The sequence below is a fragment of the Tenrec ecaudatus genome, chromosome 1 (assembly GCF_050624435.1).
Source record: "Tenrec ecaudatus isolate mTenEca1 chromosome 1, mTenEca1.hap1, whole genome shotgun sequence".
NCBI classification, from domain to species: Eukaryota; Metazoa; Chordata; class Mammalia; order Afrosoricida; family Tenrecidae; genus Tenrec; species Tenrec ecaudatus.
The window spans coordinates 57322317-57342398 of NC_134530.1; the positions used below are offsets into that span (position 1 = coordinate 57322317).

Sequence of the window (20082 nt, forward strand, 5' to 3'; positions counted from 1 at the left end):
TGAGACCCCCCATTGGTCCCAGCTACTCCCCACTGCCAGTGGGTGCTCCATCTCTAATGTGAGCCATGAGAGACCAGCCGGAAGTCCTCACATCCAGTCTCGGTCGGGGCTCTGGAGACCGAACGACCTCCTTGCCAACCCAAGTCCCTTCATACACATCTGCCAGAGCTCTGGGACCATGGGTGGCTGCCCCCCACCTCTGCTCCCTGGGGTTCTGTCATTTCAGGGGGAGAGCAGACGAGAGGAGAGGTAGGGGGAAAGGAGCAAGTTGGTAACAGCGAGAGGAAGGAGGAGGCGGAAGCAGCAAGGGCATTGAGGGTGAAGAAGAAGGAAGGGGAGAAGAGAGCATGAAATGAGTGGGGGAGAAAAGGGGGAGGGGAGAGAGAGAGAGAGAGGAAGAGAAGGGCAAGGGGAGGCCAGTCATTTGGGGGACCAAAGAAACTTCCCTACACATTCCCTCCTAAATGGAAGCAAAGGTTGTCTTCATGAAAACCGCCTTGGCTTCCGGATACAGCCCCCTGTCTGGGAGACCCAGAACCTCCCCAAGCCCCTGCCTGCACTCAGAGGCCCCTCAGCACAGGCTACCCCAGGTACTCCTAGGGTGACATCCCCATTCTCCCTGCACACTAAGCCCCTTCCAGTCTTCCAAACTCTGGCGGCAGAATGTGTTCCCACAGAGGCAAGTGTCCCCCTGCCCAGGCTGGGAGCACCCAGCCCCGTCCCATCACTGTTAGGCTTCTCCGCCTTGCCCGGACAGGGTCAGGGAGTCTGGGGGAAATGGCTAGGCCCCAGAGGGGTGATACCCTCCCTGCACTTCCCAGTCAGGCCTTGGGGGCTGCAGCCCCCCCCCCACCGCCCAGATCACAAGCCCTCACCCCCATCACAGCCCCAGGGTACTGTCTCCTGGAGGAGGTGCCGACTGTCTGAGCAGGTGAAAGTGATTCAAAAGGAAAAATAAAGAGAGAAATGCCGAGTGATGACGCCCTGGACTGAGGGAGAGGAGGAGCGAGGGAGATGGGAGGAGGCGGCGGGGATGGACAGGTCCCAGGGCAGCGCACAGCGCTGGCCAGCATGTCCACGCGCAGAGCCCAGGGTGGAGGGCAGCAGGCGGAAGGGCAATCGTCACAGCGATGTCTGGCCTCCCCGTGGCCACAGCACCAGCGGGGCTGGCCTGGAGCGAAAGGCCCAGCAGGCAGACAGGCGGGCAGACACTTACACACAGATGTCTTCTGGTTGTTATCTTTGCTGGGCATCAGCTTCACGCCTCGGGATTTCAACTCGATTTGCTTCTTGACTAGAGAGGAGGTAAGAGAGAAAGGAAGTTTTAACGTCTGGTGTGTGAGCAGGGGTTGGGGAGCCCAAGAGGACCCCCTCTCTTGGTTTGGGGCACTCCATGGAGCTCCCCTGGGCAGGGACACGCCAAGGGTGGCGTCCACATACTTCCAGCAGGGTGTCAGACCTGGACGACTGTCAGGCTGGCCCACTGGGGGGTAGGCTGACCTCCCATTTGGTTTCTTTGAGAGGATCTGGGACACATCCTAGCCCCTCAAGTGGTCTCTCATGTCTGTGACTTCACCAAAAATACTGAATTCCATGTTTCCCTCAGCAAACATCTCTTGAGTATCAGCTCTGATCCCTGCAGGTCCCCCTGGAAACTAGCTGCTTATGAGTTGGTTCAGATTCAACCTGGTAGCAATTAGATGCGTGTCGGGGTATAATTGGGCCCGTATGCTGTCCACGGGCTGTGTTTCTCAGAAGTAGATCAGCCCACCTTTCTTCTGAGGCACCTCTGGGTGCATTCCAACCTCTACCCCTCCGTTAATCACGGAAGCCCCGGTGGCTCAGCCAACTCAACTGCATTCAATCAATGCCATCGAGTCGATGCTGACTCAGAACGACCCCTGTGTTTCTGAGACTGTAACACTTTACAGGAATAGAAAGTGTCATCTTTCTTTTTTGGATAGCTGGGGGTTTCGAACTGCTGGCTTTGAGGTTAGCAGCCCAATGTGCAGCCCAGTTCAATTCCTAAAATAGTCTTGGCCAGCAGTAGTAGATTGGATTTGGCCTCTGCTTTCACCCCTCCTTGTATCTTTGCAGCCCCTTCCATTAAAGGGATGGGGTGTATTGCCTCATGCCTTGGCTTTGACTTTGACCACAGTGCCTGCTGGACCATTGGTAGTCTGGAGGGCTCCACAGGTCCCAAGGTGTGACACGCAGCTGCAGGTGAGGCCTGCTTTCTTGCATCTCTGCTCTCATTTTTAAGAAGGCATGGCTCTTCTCAGAAGAATCAGACATAATATTGCAGAGCCAGTTGGCCTCCCTGAGCCCACCCTACATCCACACCTTAAACAGACCTGTGCACAGGTCATGCCAACTGATCTTCAACAAACGGGCACATGGCCAAGTCCGGGGTGGTTTTCCTATAACACCCGTGTGGCAGTCGTTCAATGACAGGCCTGGGCTCATCCGAACTCTGGCCTCCGCTAGTGCATGACGTCTGGCATAATGATTGAACTCTCCACATCTGAGCTGCCTTCCAGGAGCTCCCAGATGGTCAGCACACCATGCTCAGCTTGTCCCGCGCCTTCCCTGGTGGCTGCTAGGCGCTCTCCCAGTGAGGACGTTCTTTTCAACCCCCCACTCAACGCTGAGCATCACCGCTGCCTGGCGACGCCTACTGTCTCACCTGCCGAGCACAGGCGATCGCTGCTACAGGAGCACAGCCCAGGTCCCACCAGAGCTCCCAGCGTGCACCAGCCGTGGGTGCCGCCATGCTGTGTCAGAAGCCCGAGGCCGTGCTCCTTTCCTGTGACGGCAGCTCACAGTCTGGCGGGGGAAATGCGACTCACACTCCGAAAATAGAGCCGTGCCGACTAACCGGGGACAAAGAAGGATCTGAAGTGCAGGAGGGAGGGAGGGAGGAGGGAGGGAGGAGGGAGGAGGGAGGGAGGAGGGAGGAGGGAGGGAGGGAGGGAGGGAGGAGGGAGGGAGGAAGGAGGGAGGGAGGAGGAGGGAGGGAGGGAGGGAGGGAGGGTTGGCCTTTATTGGCACGCACTTTACTCTGCACTGCTGTGAGTTCTTTAATCAGTAAATATACACCGACGAAGTAGCTATTATTGGCCTCTTGTGCAGATGGGAAAAGGGAGTCCCAGAGAATCACTTGCCCCGAGTCATATAGCTAATTGCGATAAAGCCAGCAGCCGGGAGTGCGCACCGCTACGTACCAAGCTCTTTCCAGGCCCCCATCACGCCGAGCCACCTCTCTCTAGAATCCAGACGTCTAGCCAGCTGCCTCCTGTGTATCACATTTGGGTGTGTCAATAGATACCTTAAAATGAACAAGTCTGAGAGCTGCCTAAAGCAGCCTCCCAGTCACTGCTTAAGCTGTTTACTGGTTCACACATGATCTGATAGCATGTATTGGCGGTCTGGTTTATTGTCTGTCTTTCCAGGGGCGCAGGGGCCTCGGCTGTCCTGTTCATGGCGGTAGCCCCAGCACCCAGGAAGTACCTCACAGGTGGGCACTGTGGTTGCTTGTTGCCAGGGAGCCGGTGCCGACTCCTCGGGGCCTCAGGTAGAAGGGAACGAAAGGCTGCCTGCTCCTGTACGGGCTCGGGATGTACGGTATGTCGGAATTCATCGTCTTCGCCGTGGGGTCCAAGTGTCTCCTTGAGGTCTGTCCGGTTGCATTGTGAGTACTGCCCACCCGAGGGGCGCACCTTCCAACATTAGGCCGCACAACATTTTCCTGCTATCCCTGAGGTTTTCAAGTTGATCTTCAGGCTTTTCTCCCTAGCCGCTCAGTCTGGACGCTCTACTAAAACCTGGCCACCCCTGGTGACGCTGACAGAGGGTGGGGGGAGATACGAGCTTCTAGCTCCATAGAAAGCCCCAAACTGCCACAGTACGTCAGGGCACAGTGTACAGACAGGGCACTGCCCATTAAGTATTTGCCTAATGAAGGAACTGTGGAGACCAATTCAAGCTTAATCAAGATAGTAAAGCCAGGCTGTGTAATCCTATATGTGGAGGGGAGGTGGGTCTTTCACGTCTGTATATGTGTTCAGGAATCACTTGCATGGATGTGCAGAGGCTGAGCCTGTGACCAGCAAGGGACCCCGAGTCCTTGGAGGCTGGCGCTTGGTCTAGGTGGAGTGTCTTTTGGGTTGACGCTCCCTAGTGCATCAGACCTCTACCAAACAGTACAGGAAGAGCATTGGAACCAGAATTGCATCATTCCAGAGGTCATTTCTCTGTACCTGAGTCCCCCAAACTAGCTGCTGGTGAGCCAGTTCCAGCCCATGGTGGCCACATGAGTGACAAAGTATGACTGTTCCATAGGGTCTCCAGTAGCTGGTTTGGGGGAAGTAGATTATTAGGGCTTTCTTCCTCTAGATCAGCAGTTCGCAACCTGTGGGTCACGACCCCGTGGGGTGGGGTGTCAAACAACCTTTTCACAGTGATCACCCGATTCATAACAGTATCAAAATTACAGTGATGAAGTAGCAATGAAAATACTTTTATGGTTGGGGGTCACCACAACACGAGGAACTGTATGAAAGGGTCGCGGCATTAGGAAGGTTGAAAATCACTGCTCTAGATGGACTTTTTGGTTAGCAGCCAAGTATGCTTACTGCTTGAGCCACCCAGGGGCACCTCCATGCTGTCTAACTACCCCCTTGGCTCCCCAAGGTATCTTTTGGCCTCCAAGGGCTTCATCTTACCTCTGGTTATGTGCCTGGGCACACCCGTCTGACCCCAGCTCCCCCGTAACATCTTCCAGCTAACCCCCTTCCTGCTGACTCGCCCCTGTTTAGGCTGATCCCCAGCGGTAGTAACAGTCACAAGTTCAACGTCCTCTGTGTCAGGCCCAAGGCTGAGTGCCTTACAAGTTCTCTGCTAAAATCAGCATCCTTGACTCCTCGCTTCCACCCATGCAGGATCCAGCACCAAGTCCTTCCAAATATATCCCCAATCTAGTTACTGCTCACAACCTGCAGGCCTGTCCCCCTGGCCCAAGCCTCTGTCACCTCTCTCCCCTTGTCTCCTGGGTCTCTGTCTCCATATTCTCAACCCAGGAGCCAGAAGGACCCCGTTACAAGGGAAGTCAGCCCATACTACGTCTGGGATCAAAACTCTGCAGCAAGAACCCGTGTCTCCTGGAGTAAAAGCAGGACGTGTTCTACCAGGAACCCCGCCTTCTGCCCTCCCACAGTGTCTGTGGGCCTTTATCACTCATGGTGGGCACAGAGATCTCCCTAGAGCTCTTCCAGTGTCTGCGGCTGCTTCCTGCACCAGGCTCATCCTATCGTTCTCCTGTTTCCTTCCAGTGGGGATGCAAATCCCACTGCGACTGGAGGCCTTCTCTGACCACATCATGGAACACAGAATCTCCAGCCCCAGCCCTCTTGCCGGCTTTCTGACACACGAGAGCACTTACCGTGTGACTGCCTATTGTGGCTCCAGGTTGAAATGTGAGCGCCAGGAAGGCCAGGATTGTTGCATGCTTTGTTTCCTGCTGCACCTTCGGTCCTTGCAGACCCAAAGGGCTTTGGGTGGCTGGTTTGGGGGAAGTAGACTGACTGGTCTTTCTTCAAGATGCCTCTGGGTGGACTCAAATCTCCACTTTGCTAGCTAGCACCCCCGGGATCGCCTATCTTACCTACTTGGTGCTCAAAAACCCAGCTCAATGTCATTGGGTCCTTTCTGACTGGCGGTGACCCTATAGGTCAGGACAGAACTGCCCCTGTGGGTTTCCAAGATCACAACTTGTCATGGGAGTAGGATGACTTGTTTTCCTCTTGCAGAGCTGCTGGCTCCCATGAATGGAGAGTGGATGAATGCATGGATAGATGACTGAATGAATAGGTGGATGAATGAGTGAATGGATAGATGGACGAATGAATAGATGGGTTGGTGGACTTTGTGGTTAGCAGTCCGGTGCATAACATAACCAATATGCAACCAGGATTTGGGGTGGGGGGGGCTAACATTTATTTACATGACTTGCTGTAGGTTGTGCACATAAAGCAGCTGTGGCCTCAGCTGAACCCCAAGTTTCTTGTGAACAGCCCCAAAGCAATCATAAGGTCACCATCCCCAGGATCACCACCCCCAGGATCACCACCCCCAGCGTGTTCCCTGTAACCCCAAGTCAGGCCCTGGAAACACTTACTCTGTACAGGAGATAACATGCCATTCCCAAGCCTAAACACACAGCAGCTCAAGGGAGAGGTCCTCCAATTCCTCTCCACCTACATGAACAAGCTCCCCAAAGGTCTGTCCCCTGTCTAAGCTGCATGCCTGATAAAATCCAGCTACATCACAGAGCCACAGCTTCCCAACATGCATCCAAGCCCCTTTTATAAATGTGCATTACTCTCCGTGTGTATCCAGCAGGAAAATTTCCAATGAACACTAACGTGGACCTATTAGCAAACAGAGGGCGTTCGTAGGGAAACATACATTATTCAAGCCTGGCTAATACGGTGTGGCAGGGGGAAAGAATCCCTTCACTTCAAATGTCCCCAGGAGAATAGGCATGGGCCCCTCTCCGGGACAGCTCGCTCTGAGTAAGCATGGCTCTGGGTGTCCACGACAATGGGGCAGCCCATTGGACAGGGGTCGGGGAAGGCGAAGGCAAAATGTGCTTGTTTCTGGTCCTGCCATCCACATGAGAAAGAGATGGAAGGGAGGCGCCAGTCCGCCCGAAGTCATCCTCAGGGCACATGCTGCTTGGGCTTTCCTGGAGCCACTGCTAAGATGTCCAACTCTGTCGCTGCAGAAGGCTGCATAAAGGAAGTCGTCCGGCCCCTCTCCGTCCCCCTTAGTGCCCCAGAACTTCTTCCAACTTCTGTGTCCGTCTTCTCTCTTCCTTCCTCCCCCAGGAATGTGGTGGTCCCATGCCCAGGGGTCACCAAGCCTCTGGTGAGATTGGATGATGCCATCATGTCTCCCAAGCGGTCACTGACTTCGGTTCTTCCTCTTCTACAGCCCTCTCTTGACCGGAGCAGAAGGCACTAGCCGTTCCGTGTCAGGATTGTCATCTTCCTGGGCCCAATTCCCTGTCAATGCTCCTCATGCAAAGCCCCGGCCTGTCTGTCAGTGGTTGCTATGAGCCTGAGCAGGCTTCAGCAGGACTTCCAGACTAAGATCTACTTTCAAAAAAATCAGTCAATAAAACCCTATAGATCACAGAACTGGGCAGCAGTTTGGTCCATTACGTATAGGGTTGCAGCGAGTTGGGAGACCACCTGACAGCAGCGACCACTGACTACTCACCAGAGGACGGAGTTGGTTAAGGTAATAAGACTTGTCATCATCAATTAACAAGGAGGTCTCCAAAGGGAGCCAAAGGCAGATGCAAAAAACAAACAAACATAGATCCAGGAATGGATTTGGGCTTGCACTAAACCCTAGCTCTAATTTAAGAACAAGCGGTTCTTATATCATGGTCCTGCTTGATTCATGCCCTCAAGAAGGAAACACAGAAGAGATAGGTACTATATCAAAGTGCGGCGAAGGCATTAGATAGTTCCCAGCTAGCAGATGAATTAGTGTCTGGGATCTTAAAAGCTTGTTTCCAAACAAGCAACCATCTAAGTGAGATGCCAACTAAGTCCAAATGGAAGAAGCACACCATCATCAGTGACCAAAGAATTATGAATCATATAATCCAATGCTGCGGGAGCACATAGAATCGGAGCCTAAATGGTAAGATTCTGGTTTGCAGAAGGCTATGGATGCCAGTGGGAGCCTGAGGTACATTTGTGAGATCGACGTAGGAAATAAGCCTCCGATGACTTCCCCCTGTCCATAACAGAGGGATGGGAAGAAACTGGTGACAAAACAGAGTGCATTGGAGAGATGACTAGAGGAGATCAAAATGATAAATTGACTTGAACAGTTAAAACCTTGTTAGTTGATTCCCCACTCTGGTGCACGTTAGGCCTGACCTTATTTTCAAGATTTTCTGGTTTTGTTTTTTTCCCTATGATGTTTGTTTTTTATCTACGATGTATTTTGTCATTGGGGGTAACTCCTTTGAATTTCGGTTATGCTTTTCGGGGTTATTTTTGGTGTATGAAACCTATGATGGATGAACCTATAGAGACAGCAAGCAGAATAAGGGTTCCTGGGGGGTACAGTGGGGGAGGGGGTAATGGGGAGCTGGTGTCAAGTGGTTCAGTAAGGAAGAGAATGTTCTGAAACTGATTGTGGTGGCAATTATACAGTACTGCTTGATGTGATTCAAGGACGCAATGATATATCTATATTCGATCCCAATAAGATGGTTAAAAAAACACATAAGAACAGAATGAGAAAAAATCGTGAAGCTAGGTGTAGGGGGTCCCTAGTTTACATGCAAATGCTTTGAGCATTCTTGCCTTGAGTTGGGTCTGAGAAGCTGCAGTGTCTACGCCCATGTTGCCCATGAGCATCATCCTGGGTAGACTTGTCTTTGTTCTGATCACATTAGCCTGGGAAATGCAGATGCCAGAGAAAGCTCCTCACACCAACAACACAATTCTAATGGGGTGGAGATGTACAAATAGTCTCACTTGGCCTGGGCTCTGGGGAGGTGGACCCTACAGTTGGTGACATCACTGGGGTGCTGATCAGAGGAACCAGAGAGTAGCCCTGCCCTGAGTGAGGGGTGAGCTCTAGACAACCTCCACATCACCAGGCACCTTCACATCAAGAAACAACTTCCATGTGCTGGTAGGTTTGAGCAGGGAACTAGTCACACCCTGAATTCTATGTCGTTAATGTGTCTTTTGAAGACTCTATAAACAGGCACGTGGTGTGTGATCATGGAATATGGGAGCAGCACCATGTGGAAAGCGGCCATGAAATGAGCCCCCTGAAGGACTAGCTCAGTGGTCAGGTAGGCAGAGGTGCAAAGGGCCAGAGAACAAGAGCAGGTCTTCCTTTATCTCCACAGGTCCATTTATCTTGAGCGATCCAGCCGGAAACAAAGGGCAAACCAACGCCGGAGGGGAGAGGGAAGAGGCGAAGAAACTAGAGAATTCCTAGAACATACTCATTCCTGTTGTTTGTGCATTCATTGATTTATGTCGCATCCCCTTGCGTGTCACAGCATGATGAAGGTGGTCTCTCAGATTAAGTGGACCCTGGACTGACTCTATGGTTCTGGCGGCACTCAAAAGCCCATACCCCCGATGCACAGGCCGCACCTGCGGGTCTACAACAGTTGTACCCACAGGTACACAGTTGTGGACACGGGTCCATAGGGCTTCTCTTACAGAAAAGAGAGTGCGCGTGCAAGTCCGTGCATTTGCTGTGTGTGTGGGCGGGGGTGGGGGTGGGGGCGGGGAACGTCAGGAGGCCCAAGAGCAGAGGCCTGGCTTGAACTGGTTGATGGAAATCTTACTAGGTACATTCATCTCCTGCAAATGATAATGACTACAGGAGACTGCCAGGCTGCTCCGCTCATCCTTTATATTCTGGTTAATTACAAGACATTTCCCCGCTGTTGTAAAGGTTAGTGGGACACATGGTACACATTTAGCGGGGAGAATCCAGCAATACAAATGCCTCTCTAGTCTGCAGCGTGAGTTATTGGGCTGAACTAGTGGGAGACAAGGACCTGTTAGGGGAGGAAGTGCGGAAGGCAGCCCTCCCTTGGACCAAGGGATCTGGGAATCAAGGAGTAGATGAAGTCTGCAGCCTCTCCCTGTCCTTGGGTTCAGGCTTCCCTACGGGCCCTGACCACTCGCCTAGCCCTACTGCTCGGGCCATCTTGCTGTCTGAGCCCCCTCTTCCTCTCCCCCCAACTAGCACTCCTTCATCAAGTCCTGTTTGTACAACGTAAAAAGCTTCTCCAGTGTCGTAAGCCACTTGTTCCCCAAGCCCAGATTATTTTTGCTTGAATTACTGGCCACTGATTCCGGGCCTCAAATCTATCTCTAATAATGTTTTTGCCGAGGGTGATCCTCTGCAGACGGAAATGCATCCTCCTTGTTTTCCCTGCAGACAAAAGAGTGGAGTGTTCACTCCGCCCCCCTCGACCCCCTCTCTGCCTCGGCCGTGTTGCTGAGGGCCTGCCTGGCTGCTTCCTTGAAGACTTGCTTCCATGAGCCACAGACGTTGGCCAGACGAGGCCAGCGTCTGCAGCACCGATGATGCCCTGCCTCCTTCAGGTTTGTGCCAAAGACAGAGGGTTTGATGCAGATGCTGCAGCCAGATGCTTCAAAATGCCAACCTTCTGGAAGGTTTTCTTTTCCTAGTGCCGCTGTAACCGAAGTGCCCCAAGTGGGTGCCTTTGGAGCACAGGCATCTGTTTTCTCACAGGCCGGGAGGCTGGGCGTGTGGATCCGGGGACGGTTCTTGGGGAAGGCGCTCTCTGTTGACTCTTGGGGAAGAATCTAGTCCATTGGCATGTTTTGGTTCCTTGGTGATCTCCCCTAGTGGTCCTCTCTCGTCTCTGTCTTTGCTTCTTTCACTATCTCTGAACAGCAGTGCTTTGAATCACTCAGGTGACTAGGTTCAGCTTGGGTGAAAGGTGAGGTAATATATCATAAGAGGGAGGTCATAAAAATTATGGAGGCAAAAGAAAACATTGACAGGAGCCAACAGGGCTACAGAGGGAATTCCCTTACATGAACAATTCTGTAAGAATAGTAAGAACAGCCATCTATGAGTGGATACCTAGATAGACATTGGAGCCGAACAGATGTGGGAAAGACAACTGAATTATGCCCAGTGAAAAAAATATACACACACACATATGACAGAGGATCTTTCTACGTATGTCTTTATGCTTGCTGCAAATATATTCATGAATAGAGTGTGCAGTGGGCATAATTACAAAACCTCCTGAACCATCACCAAACACCTTGATGGAGTCTGTTGCTGGGCCTGCTTTGCTACCATCTGCTTTGGTGAGTAGCAACTGGGGCCTTAGAAGCTTGAGAATGACAGCTCTTGGTTTCTTCCCATTTGGAACAAAGGAGAGTGAGGACAATCTAAGATGCAGGAACACGGTGTGTCCAGTGAACTGATGGACCACAGGAACCTCAGCCAACATGATCCTGAAGCCAGAAGAACTAGAGAGTGCCCAGCTAACACTACCCACTCTTCTGAAAGGGGTCCAATTAATGTGAAAGGGATCATATTAGAAGGTCCCGTACTGATCAGGAGAAAAACGTGGAACCAAAGTTACAATAGCAAAGAATATCAGGCTCATACTTGGATAGAGGCTAGTAGAACCCCTGAGACTCAGGACCTTAGTCACCCTTCAAGCCTGGAACTGAACTCACCCCATGCCTTAGTTTTCAGGCAAACAAAAGAAAGGTCTGTATTGTGAACAAAATTAACCATAGGAATAATAATCAAGTTTACAGAATTCTTCAAAAGTTGGATGTAAATGGTGTTAGAATTTGGCCTGAGATGGTGGCTCAACTGTCCTCTACAGTGAAGAACCAGGAAGCCAAGGGAAACAGACACATGTGATAAGTCTGGAGCCCGGAGCATCACATGGAAGGATAAAGCACTATATCAAACAGCAGTTGAATGGAGACACTGAACAAAAACAGGAACAGAGGTGAGCTGGGGAGCAGAGGAGCTCTCTTCTTGCAGCTGGCTGGCCATCTAGCCGGCAGCAATCCTGGTAAAGAGCACAGAAAGGCAACTGTGGGCAATTCCCAATAGGAGGCAGAGAAATGATAGACACAGCTGGGGCAAAGCAAAGTGAGCGAGAGATGAACTAGATCTAAGGAGGGACTCTGCAGGAAGGAGGGCGAGGACTCCAGGGATCCGGGAGTCCAGACAGCAGGGAAGGCGTAAAGAACAGGATGAATAACGAAGGGTGGTCCCTGACCATAAAGTTGGGTGATACACACCAAGTAATAGATCCATAAAGTGTCAGCAAGAGCTCTCCCACTCCACCAGGCACTGAGAAGCCCCTCCTCTGGTCACCGGTTACCTGCCCCAGTCTTCCACTAAGCTCCTCCCTCGCCATTGTGTTCACCCAGTGAGTGTTAGTGAGCATCATCAGCCCACTGGTTGCCTGCCATATCTATCCTGCTTACGTGAAGAGTACCATCCTATCACTGAACTGATGATAAGTGGACTGTACTTCCCCGGTGGCCTTCAACTGCCTCTCCTGCCAAGTGATTGCCCAGCCAATCTGCAACAGGTGGGGAGACTTCTTTACCACCAGACCAGCAATCAACATGGCACGCCCACTCCACCCACTCTGAGCTAACAAAACACAGTAGATAATCCAAATAAAATAAACAAACATCAACCATGAATACATAAGTAACCTTTATGCCCAGAGTCATGAATACATAAGTAACCTTTATGCCCAGAGACAACAGAAGATAATAAATCATATGAAACAAAACAAGCCCAAACAAACAAACTCCCAAAACAAAACAGGATAAGATGGCTCAAATCCTGAAACAAACAAAGGGAAAGAAAATCTTCCTGAGGAAGAAATAATAATAAACGTATTTAAAAAGCAACTCTGAAGACTTCTATTCAGAATCCTCATAAAGATCAAGGAAGACACAGGAAAAAGACCTAAAAGAGTTCAAGAAAACAATACAATAACAAAATTAGAAAGTACAAAAATGACAACTACAAGTTCAGAAGATTAATGACAAAATATCCGAAATAGATAACTCAATCAAAGGACAAAAATTATACGTGAATCAATAAAAGGAGTCCATGAAACTCCCTTGCTATCAATCTGAGGAACAATCAGAACAAAATTAATGAAGAGAAGTGAAGAAAGCCTAAAAGCCAGGCTAGGGCACCATCCCAGGGAATGATTGACACATACTATGAATTCTAGAAGAGGGAGGAGGGGCAGTGAAGAGAGGTGTTTTGCTTGTTTTTTGAGGGGAAGACATTCATTGAAAACTTCCCAAATATCATGAAAAAGAAGAAGGTTACCACCTAAATTCAATGAACCTCATACAGAATTGAAAACTCTCCCCTGCTGAAAATCACAGACATATAATAATTAAGCTTTCCATAACCCAAGGCAAAGAACATATTCGGGAAGCAACTTTTGAAAATAAAATATGTTTTACAAAGAGGTACCAATAAGACCGAATGCTGGTTTCTCATGAGAGAGCAATAAGCAAGAGGGCAATGGGATCACATACATAAAATCCTAAAGGAAAGAACTGCCAGCCAAGAATAAGACATGACTAGCAAAATTAACTTTAAAAAAAGGTGATGAAAGTAAGACATTCTCAGGTGAGAAGAAAGTAAGGGAAGCTGTACAAAGCAGACCGACCTTACAAGAAATACTAAGTGGGGTCCTTTGGCGAGCGAACTAATGACATCAGTCAATAACCTAAGATAACGATACCCGCCCCCTCCCCCCCCATCACCTGCATACCAGCCCTGGTCCAGACTTCACAAAAGCAAATCACAGAGAACTAAGAGAGTTGAGCTGCACACAAAGCTGCACTTTCAAACAAAAAATGGGGAGGGGTGAATGATGTAATTATAGAACTTCCATATACAGGAAGCCAACACATGATGAGATAGTTAAAGTGTATTATGCCAACCTGGCCGATAAATGCATGTGGGGTTAATTGAAGGGCAGAGAGATAAATGGCTGGTGAGCCTCTCTTCGAGTTCTTGGGTCTCTTGCTTTCTGATGGTCGGACCAGGATGAAGCTGCCTTAGCTAGTTCCCTGCTTCAGCTGGCAAGGCTCACTTCCTACAAGACATCCCTGAGGAGAAGTCACATGGACCCACCCTGGTGCAGCCCTGGGCACTGGAGCAGCCGTGTGGAGACCCCTGTCAGCACTGAGATGATTACACACATGTTCACTGATTCGGCTTTCCTCCTGCAGTCAGCATCATTGCATCTGTTTTGTGAGATGGAGGAGGACTTTGTGGATTGGTGCCAGACTTATGAGCTAATGTTGGACTTGTGGGCTTGGGCAGCACTGGGTTGGGATGTTTTCTTGATGTGTGTTTACTCTTTATGTAAAACTCTCTCTTATACACTTGAGTTTCTGTGGATTTGTTTCTCTAATGTACCCAGACTAACACACATGAGTTCAACATAAGACTATTTTAATTTTAGGAAGGTTAAGGTAAACTTCAGGGTAACCACAAAGAAAAGTAATAAATCTACTCACAAAAATAAAGAAGAATAACATTTAAAAACATAGTAAATACAAAAACAATAACAATGATTGACAGGGAAATTAAAAACATATAAAGAAAGAACTCAACACAGAAAATGAAAAGGAACAAAGAAACCATTAATACTATAAACACACAACAAATAACAAAATGACAGCAATGATTCCATACCTATTGTTAATCACTCTAATGTAGACACACTAAATGCACCAGTCAAGAGAGAGACTGTCAGAATAGATGGGGAAAAAGCAGGGCCCATCAGTGTGCTGCCTACAAGAGACACACCTTAGACACAAAGACACAAACAAGCTTAAAATCAAAGATGGAAAATATATCAAGTAAACAGTACCTAACAGAGATCAAGAGTAGCAATAATAAGTTTGGATACAATGGGCTCTCATCCGAGATTCAAAGAAGGGAATTATACAATAATTAAAAGTGCCAATCCACTATGAAGACATAATAATAATTATTATTATAATACATATATACACACCCAAAGACAAAGACCCAAAATACACAGAACAAACTCTAACTGAATTTGAAAGTGAAATAGATAGTTCTAGAGCAACAGCAGGAGATTTCCACTCCCCACCTTGGACAATGGACTGGACAACTAGATACTCAACAACAATATAAAAATCTAAATAGCACAAGCAACCTACTTGGCCTCCTAGACCTACAGAGAACACGCTATGCAACAACAGGATTCTTCTACAAGTACATAGATCAGTCTCTAGAATAGCCCATGTTATAACCATGTTCTAGGACATAAGACAAATCTCCATAAATAGTTTAGAAAATCACCATGTGCACAATACAAAGCATCTCCTTTGACTTTAACATCACAAACTAGAAATTAATAACAAAAAGATGAAGGGGAAAAAGTTAACTACCTGGACACTGAGGACACTGAATAACACATTACTTAAAAACCACTGGATCACAGAAGAAGTTAAAATGAAAGAATCGACAATACTGGCAGACAGTGGTAGCCCCAAACCCATCTGCAGAATACCTAGTCAGACTGAGCTGCTGATAGATCCGTTCTAGTCAAAGGCAAGAGTCCCGAACAGTCTTCCTGTCAGGCAGGGATCCTTGTGATCTTGACTATGCAAGACTGAACTTGGTATCTGACCAGTTGATCTCCGGTAGACGCAACCTGAATTTGTTCTGGGTGCAAGTATCTCTTAGATGTTCCGTGACAGAAATGTCTTCCCCGGCTTCTTGAATGTTGATAGGGGTCTTCTTCCGCTCACGCATTATTTGTACTTTATCTTTATACCAATGTGATCTTATCCTTAGTGCCTTAGTGTGATTTGTTGTTCATTGTCTTCTGTTGGGTTTTCCAGCTGTGAATCACAGGGGGAGTGGATGTACAATGACAATACCTGATACATGGTGCTGTAGGGGATGCAGCGGTGGGCAATCGGGAGGGAAAGGGCATTTGGGGGTTAAATCATGAACGCAGAAGCAGGAGAACTGGTCGGGACGCACAACTCCCTTTAAAGGCGATCCAACCATAGGGGGGTGGGCTGTCCTCTATGATAGATGTGTTGATTGCGCAATTCATGATTGAATGATTGAACTATTCAATTGTATGATATGTACATATGTACCAATAAAACTTTAAAAAAATACTGGAGGGTGATTTCTTTCAGTAGGTCAATAAAATGGGCATATCACTAGCCAAATTGATGAAGAGAAAACTAGGGGGAGAGAAGATATAAATAATCAAAATAAGGAATGAATTGAACAACGTTACATCAGAACTGAGATAGAAAAGTATAACAAAATATGAAAAATTATACTTAAAAATTTTTGAAAACCTGGAAAAAATGGGTATATTTCTGGAAACATCCTATTTACCTAAATTAACATAAATAGAAGCATGAAGCCTAAACAGATCCATAACAGAAGAAATTAAAGATTCCATTTTTAAAAAAATCTCCCAGCTGAAAGAAATATAGCCTGACACTCATTGCTTCACAAAGTTTTATCATACATTCAGAGAAGTGTCGACATTAACTGTGTCATACTACCCCAGAATGCAGAAAAGGAAGGAGCAGAGAAGAAAAGAAAAAGGTAGCGTACTGTCTAATTCAGTCCATGAAGCCCATCACCTTGTACCAAAGTCAGCTAAAGATACCACAAGAAACAAAGGCAGGCAGGCAATTAGAGGCCAATAGCTCTCATAATAATACGCAAAAATTCTCAAGAAAATTCTAGCCAGTATAGAATACAACAGCATATCAGGAAGGTAGTCATGATCCTATGGGATTCATACCAAGGACACAAGGGTGCTTCGACATTAGAAAATCAGTGTAATTCATCATCTAAATAAAACAAAGGAAAATAATCACACGGGAAATGCAATTAACGTAGGAAAATCATTTGATACAATCCAGTAATCTTTCCTGTCAAGAACTCTCAGCAAACCAGGAATGGAAGAGAGATCCCTGGGCACACGTAGGACATAGTCACAGCCCCCAGCTGCCCTGGTGGTGCAGTGAGCAAGTGCTTGACTGCTAATCGAATGCTTGGCCTGTCCAACCCACTAGCTACTCCATGGAGTCTGCTCCTGGCACGATGCTTCCTGTATGGGGAAGCTCCACTCTTTCCTACGGGGCTGCTAGGACAGGAACCGGCTTGGCAGCAGTGAGTTTGAGGTTTTCTGGTGTATCAAACCAAGAGCCAACACGCTTCCCAACCGAGAGAGATTGCTGAAGGCAGCGACAAGACGAGGATGCCCACTGTCACCACTGTAGTTCAGCATCGCATTGGAAGGCCTAACCAAAGCAATAGAGCAAAGGACGGGGGAGGGATGTCATGCAATTGGTAAGGAAGAAGACATAGCCCCACGTACGTCTCTGCACTACGCCTACACCCAGATGGCATGATGCCAGACACAGACCGTCTCAGCCATTTCACAAGGAAGTTACGGTAACAAAAGGAGGGTTCAGCAGATGTGGCAGAGTCACACCAGGGTCTAAAAATAGGTTGGGTTTTTCCACCGCTGGTAAAGAGAACTCCAAAAAAGGAGATCAAGGAAACCATACCTTTTATAACAGTACAACAGACAGCATGCACGGGAACGAATCTAAGCAGGGAGGTAAAGGACATAAACAAGGAGAAGTACACACTACTACCACAGCAAGAAGCCAAAAGGGACCTACAGAGCGGAAAATATTCCAGGCTCATGACTTGGAACATTATGCACCTGTCAACACTGCCTAAAGTAATCTATAGACATAATGCACTCTTGATTCAAAAGAATAACGGTGAGTTCACAACAAAACGATATACTATGAATGAATCTGCAGGACATATGCTGAAGGAGGTCAGTCAGTCACATAAGGGCAGCTACTATGTTGTTGTAAGCACTCTCCGTTATAAACCGCTGGGGGATTCAGCCAGTTCATAGTGGTTCGGCAAAACTGAGGCCTCATTTTTTTGTTGAGTTCGGAGAACCGGTTGTTAAAATGGTGCCTGTAATCAGGATACTCTCTACGGTGTGTGGCAATCACAAATGTACACCCCTTCCTCTTTTTTAATGTTTATCTGTGCCATAGCAGGTGTAAGCACTCAATGTCCATACCATCCATGGATAAAGCATGTCTTCCCACTTGAGCCCCTGAAATCAGCTCCCCATTTCTTGCCCCTCTTTTCTCCCCCCACTCTCCCCTAACCTCCTGGTGTCTCCACTCCCATTGTTGGCCCCGAGGGGTTTGTGTCTCCTTTGTGTCACGCCCCGGATTTCCACCAGATCGTTGAGTGAATGATGCAATTCCTGCGAGTGTTCAAAGAGCTCACAATATTTCAGAACAATTGCTGTAAGTTCAGCAGAAGCTAAAGGGGTTTTCCAAAACAAACAACGAAAACCCGTGTCAGTTGACCCCTCCCACACACCTGGGCCTGACATGGTTGTCAGCATCTCCTGTGCTGTTGTTTTGTCTTTTTCTTCATACTGGGGTTTAGCTCTGGTGTATTTTGTCATTGGGGGTAGCTCACTTGAATTTTCGTTACGTGTTTTTCTGTTTTACGGGATGTGAGACCCAGGACGGATGGACCTACAGTGACAGCACATACAGGAAGGGTTCCTGTGGGGACAGTGGGGGTGGGGGTGGGGGGAGCTGACATCAAGGTCAAGAGGAAGAGAACGTTCTGAACGTGATTGTGATAGCAATTATATAATATTATTTGATGTGATTGAACTATGAAATGATATACTATCTGTACTACCTCCCAATAAAAAGGTTTGGTAAAAATTTTAAAAAATGACAAAAGGGAGTTTTTCAAAGATGAACACAGTATGTTCAGGGAAGTGGAGTCAGCTCTTGCTAACCTGTCAGCCACAATGACTATTTCCAAATTGTCTCATCGCTAGAGGCATGGGCTCCCACGCCGACAGAGAAAGGAGGCTGAGGATAAACCACCCAGCCGACGACACTTGGCTCAAAGTGAAAAATATTGTAAGTGAGGATGCCAGTCAAGAAGCATTATGGAAATACCTTAAATTTCTATCATTTTTATCAGGTATTGTTTAAGATTTTTCATTAATACTCCTTTAAAACTCGTATAACATCATCTAGTTTTGGGTACCTCTTTTATTGTTGTGATTTAGGTATTGACTGTATGACATAAGGAACTATCTTTCGGTCTGTTGGGGCACTAGCGCAGTGAGCGAGTTGTTGAATTATTTGAATCCCAGCACTGCTTCTGACCCATAGCAACCCTATGCGTAATGAGGGAGACCTGCCCCGTCCCACACCAGCCTCACCCTCGTGCCCATGCCTGATCCCATTCTATCGTGATAAAGAAACCCCAGTGTCATCAGTCGATGCTGACTCATGGAGACCCTAGAGGACAGGGCAGAACTTCCCTTGTGATTTTCCAAGACTGCAACTGTTCACAGGAGAAGAAAGGCCTGACTTTCTCCCAAGCAGTAGCCGGTGATTTTGAACTGCTGACCTTGCAGGAGCTCGGGATCTTCTTATTCTATCTTAATGCGATTCCACTTTTATAGAGTGAAGAATACATTGATACTCAGAATGCAGTGTTGGTGATGGTTACCAGAGATGGGAGGGCAATGGAAAGAGGGGGATCTGCTAGGCGATAGGCACATAGCAATTCTGGTGAAAGGAAACACACAATGTGACTAAGGTAAATGACAACACTGAGAATAAAGGACAGCTATGGTAAATGCTTAGGAGCCCTGGTGGTGTAGTGGCTACGTTTTGGGTTGCGATTCACAAGGTTAGCAGTTTGAAACTGCCAACAGCTCCTCAGGATAAAGATGGGGCTTTCTACATCCCAAGCAGTTAAACAGTAATATGTGGGTTCTTAACCGTTTGTAAACAGCCTATAAGACATAACTGATGGTCTCTTCCAATGTGGAGCAAAGGAGATGGAAGGAAACAAGAGATTCAAGGAAGAAATTAGTCCAAAGGATCAAGGACCCACAGGACCCACAGTCACTTCCAGTCTGAGACCAGAACAAAGTGGTGCCCCTTCCTGATTACACTGATCAAGAGCACGACAGCAAGTCCTGGTCAGAATGGGGGACAGGTGGGACAAAAATTCTCATTAATAAAAAAGAAAGGGCAGAGATACTGATCTGATCGAGACTGGAGGAAGCCCTGGTCTATCTCCATCAGGAAAGCCTTTCACATGGACCTGAAGCCACTCCCGGACGTCACCTCTCAGCCACGTAATAGAGGGACCTGTGAAACAGGCAATCCACCCCTGCGGAACGTACTCTTTAGGGCAATCAACTACACGAAACCTAAAGGACGACCTTTGACCCGAAGCAGAAGTGAGAGGACAAGGAAAGGCAGGGCAGCAGGATGGAAGGCAAGGTCGAGACGGAAGCGTGCCAATACATGTGGGGGTGGCAACCCCGGTCCTGAAGCAATTGGTATGGGGATTGCTGAATGCCAAACC

The 20082-nt window shown here is 48.2% G+C and overlaps 1 protein-coding gene across 4 annotated transcripts in view; it reads right to left on the bottom strand.

Moving 5' to 3' along the window:
- Positions 1–20082, bottom strand: part of CSMD2 (CUB and Sushi multiple domains 2) — a 781206-nt gene that overhangs the window by 384896 nt on the left and 376228 nt on the right. For all 4 annotated transcript variants that reach the window (XR_012785340.1, XM_075553739.1, XM_075553737.1 and 1 more), the window contains exon 7: positions 1217–1294. Coding sequence is in view for 3 of the 4 variants with exons in the window: in XM_075553739.1 (XP_075409854.1) it covers positions 1217–1294 (78 nt within the window). In the remaining variant the exon portion in view is untranslated. The remainder of the gene's footprint in view (positions 1–1216; positions 1295–20082) is intronic.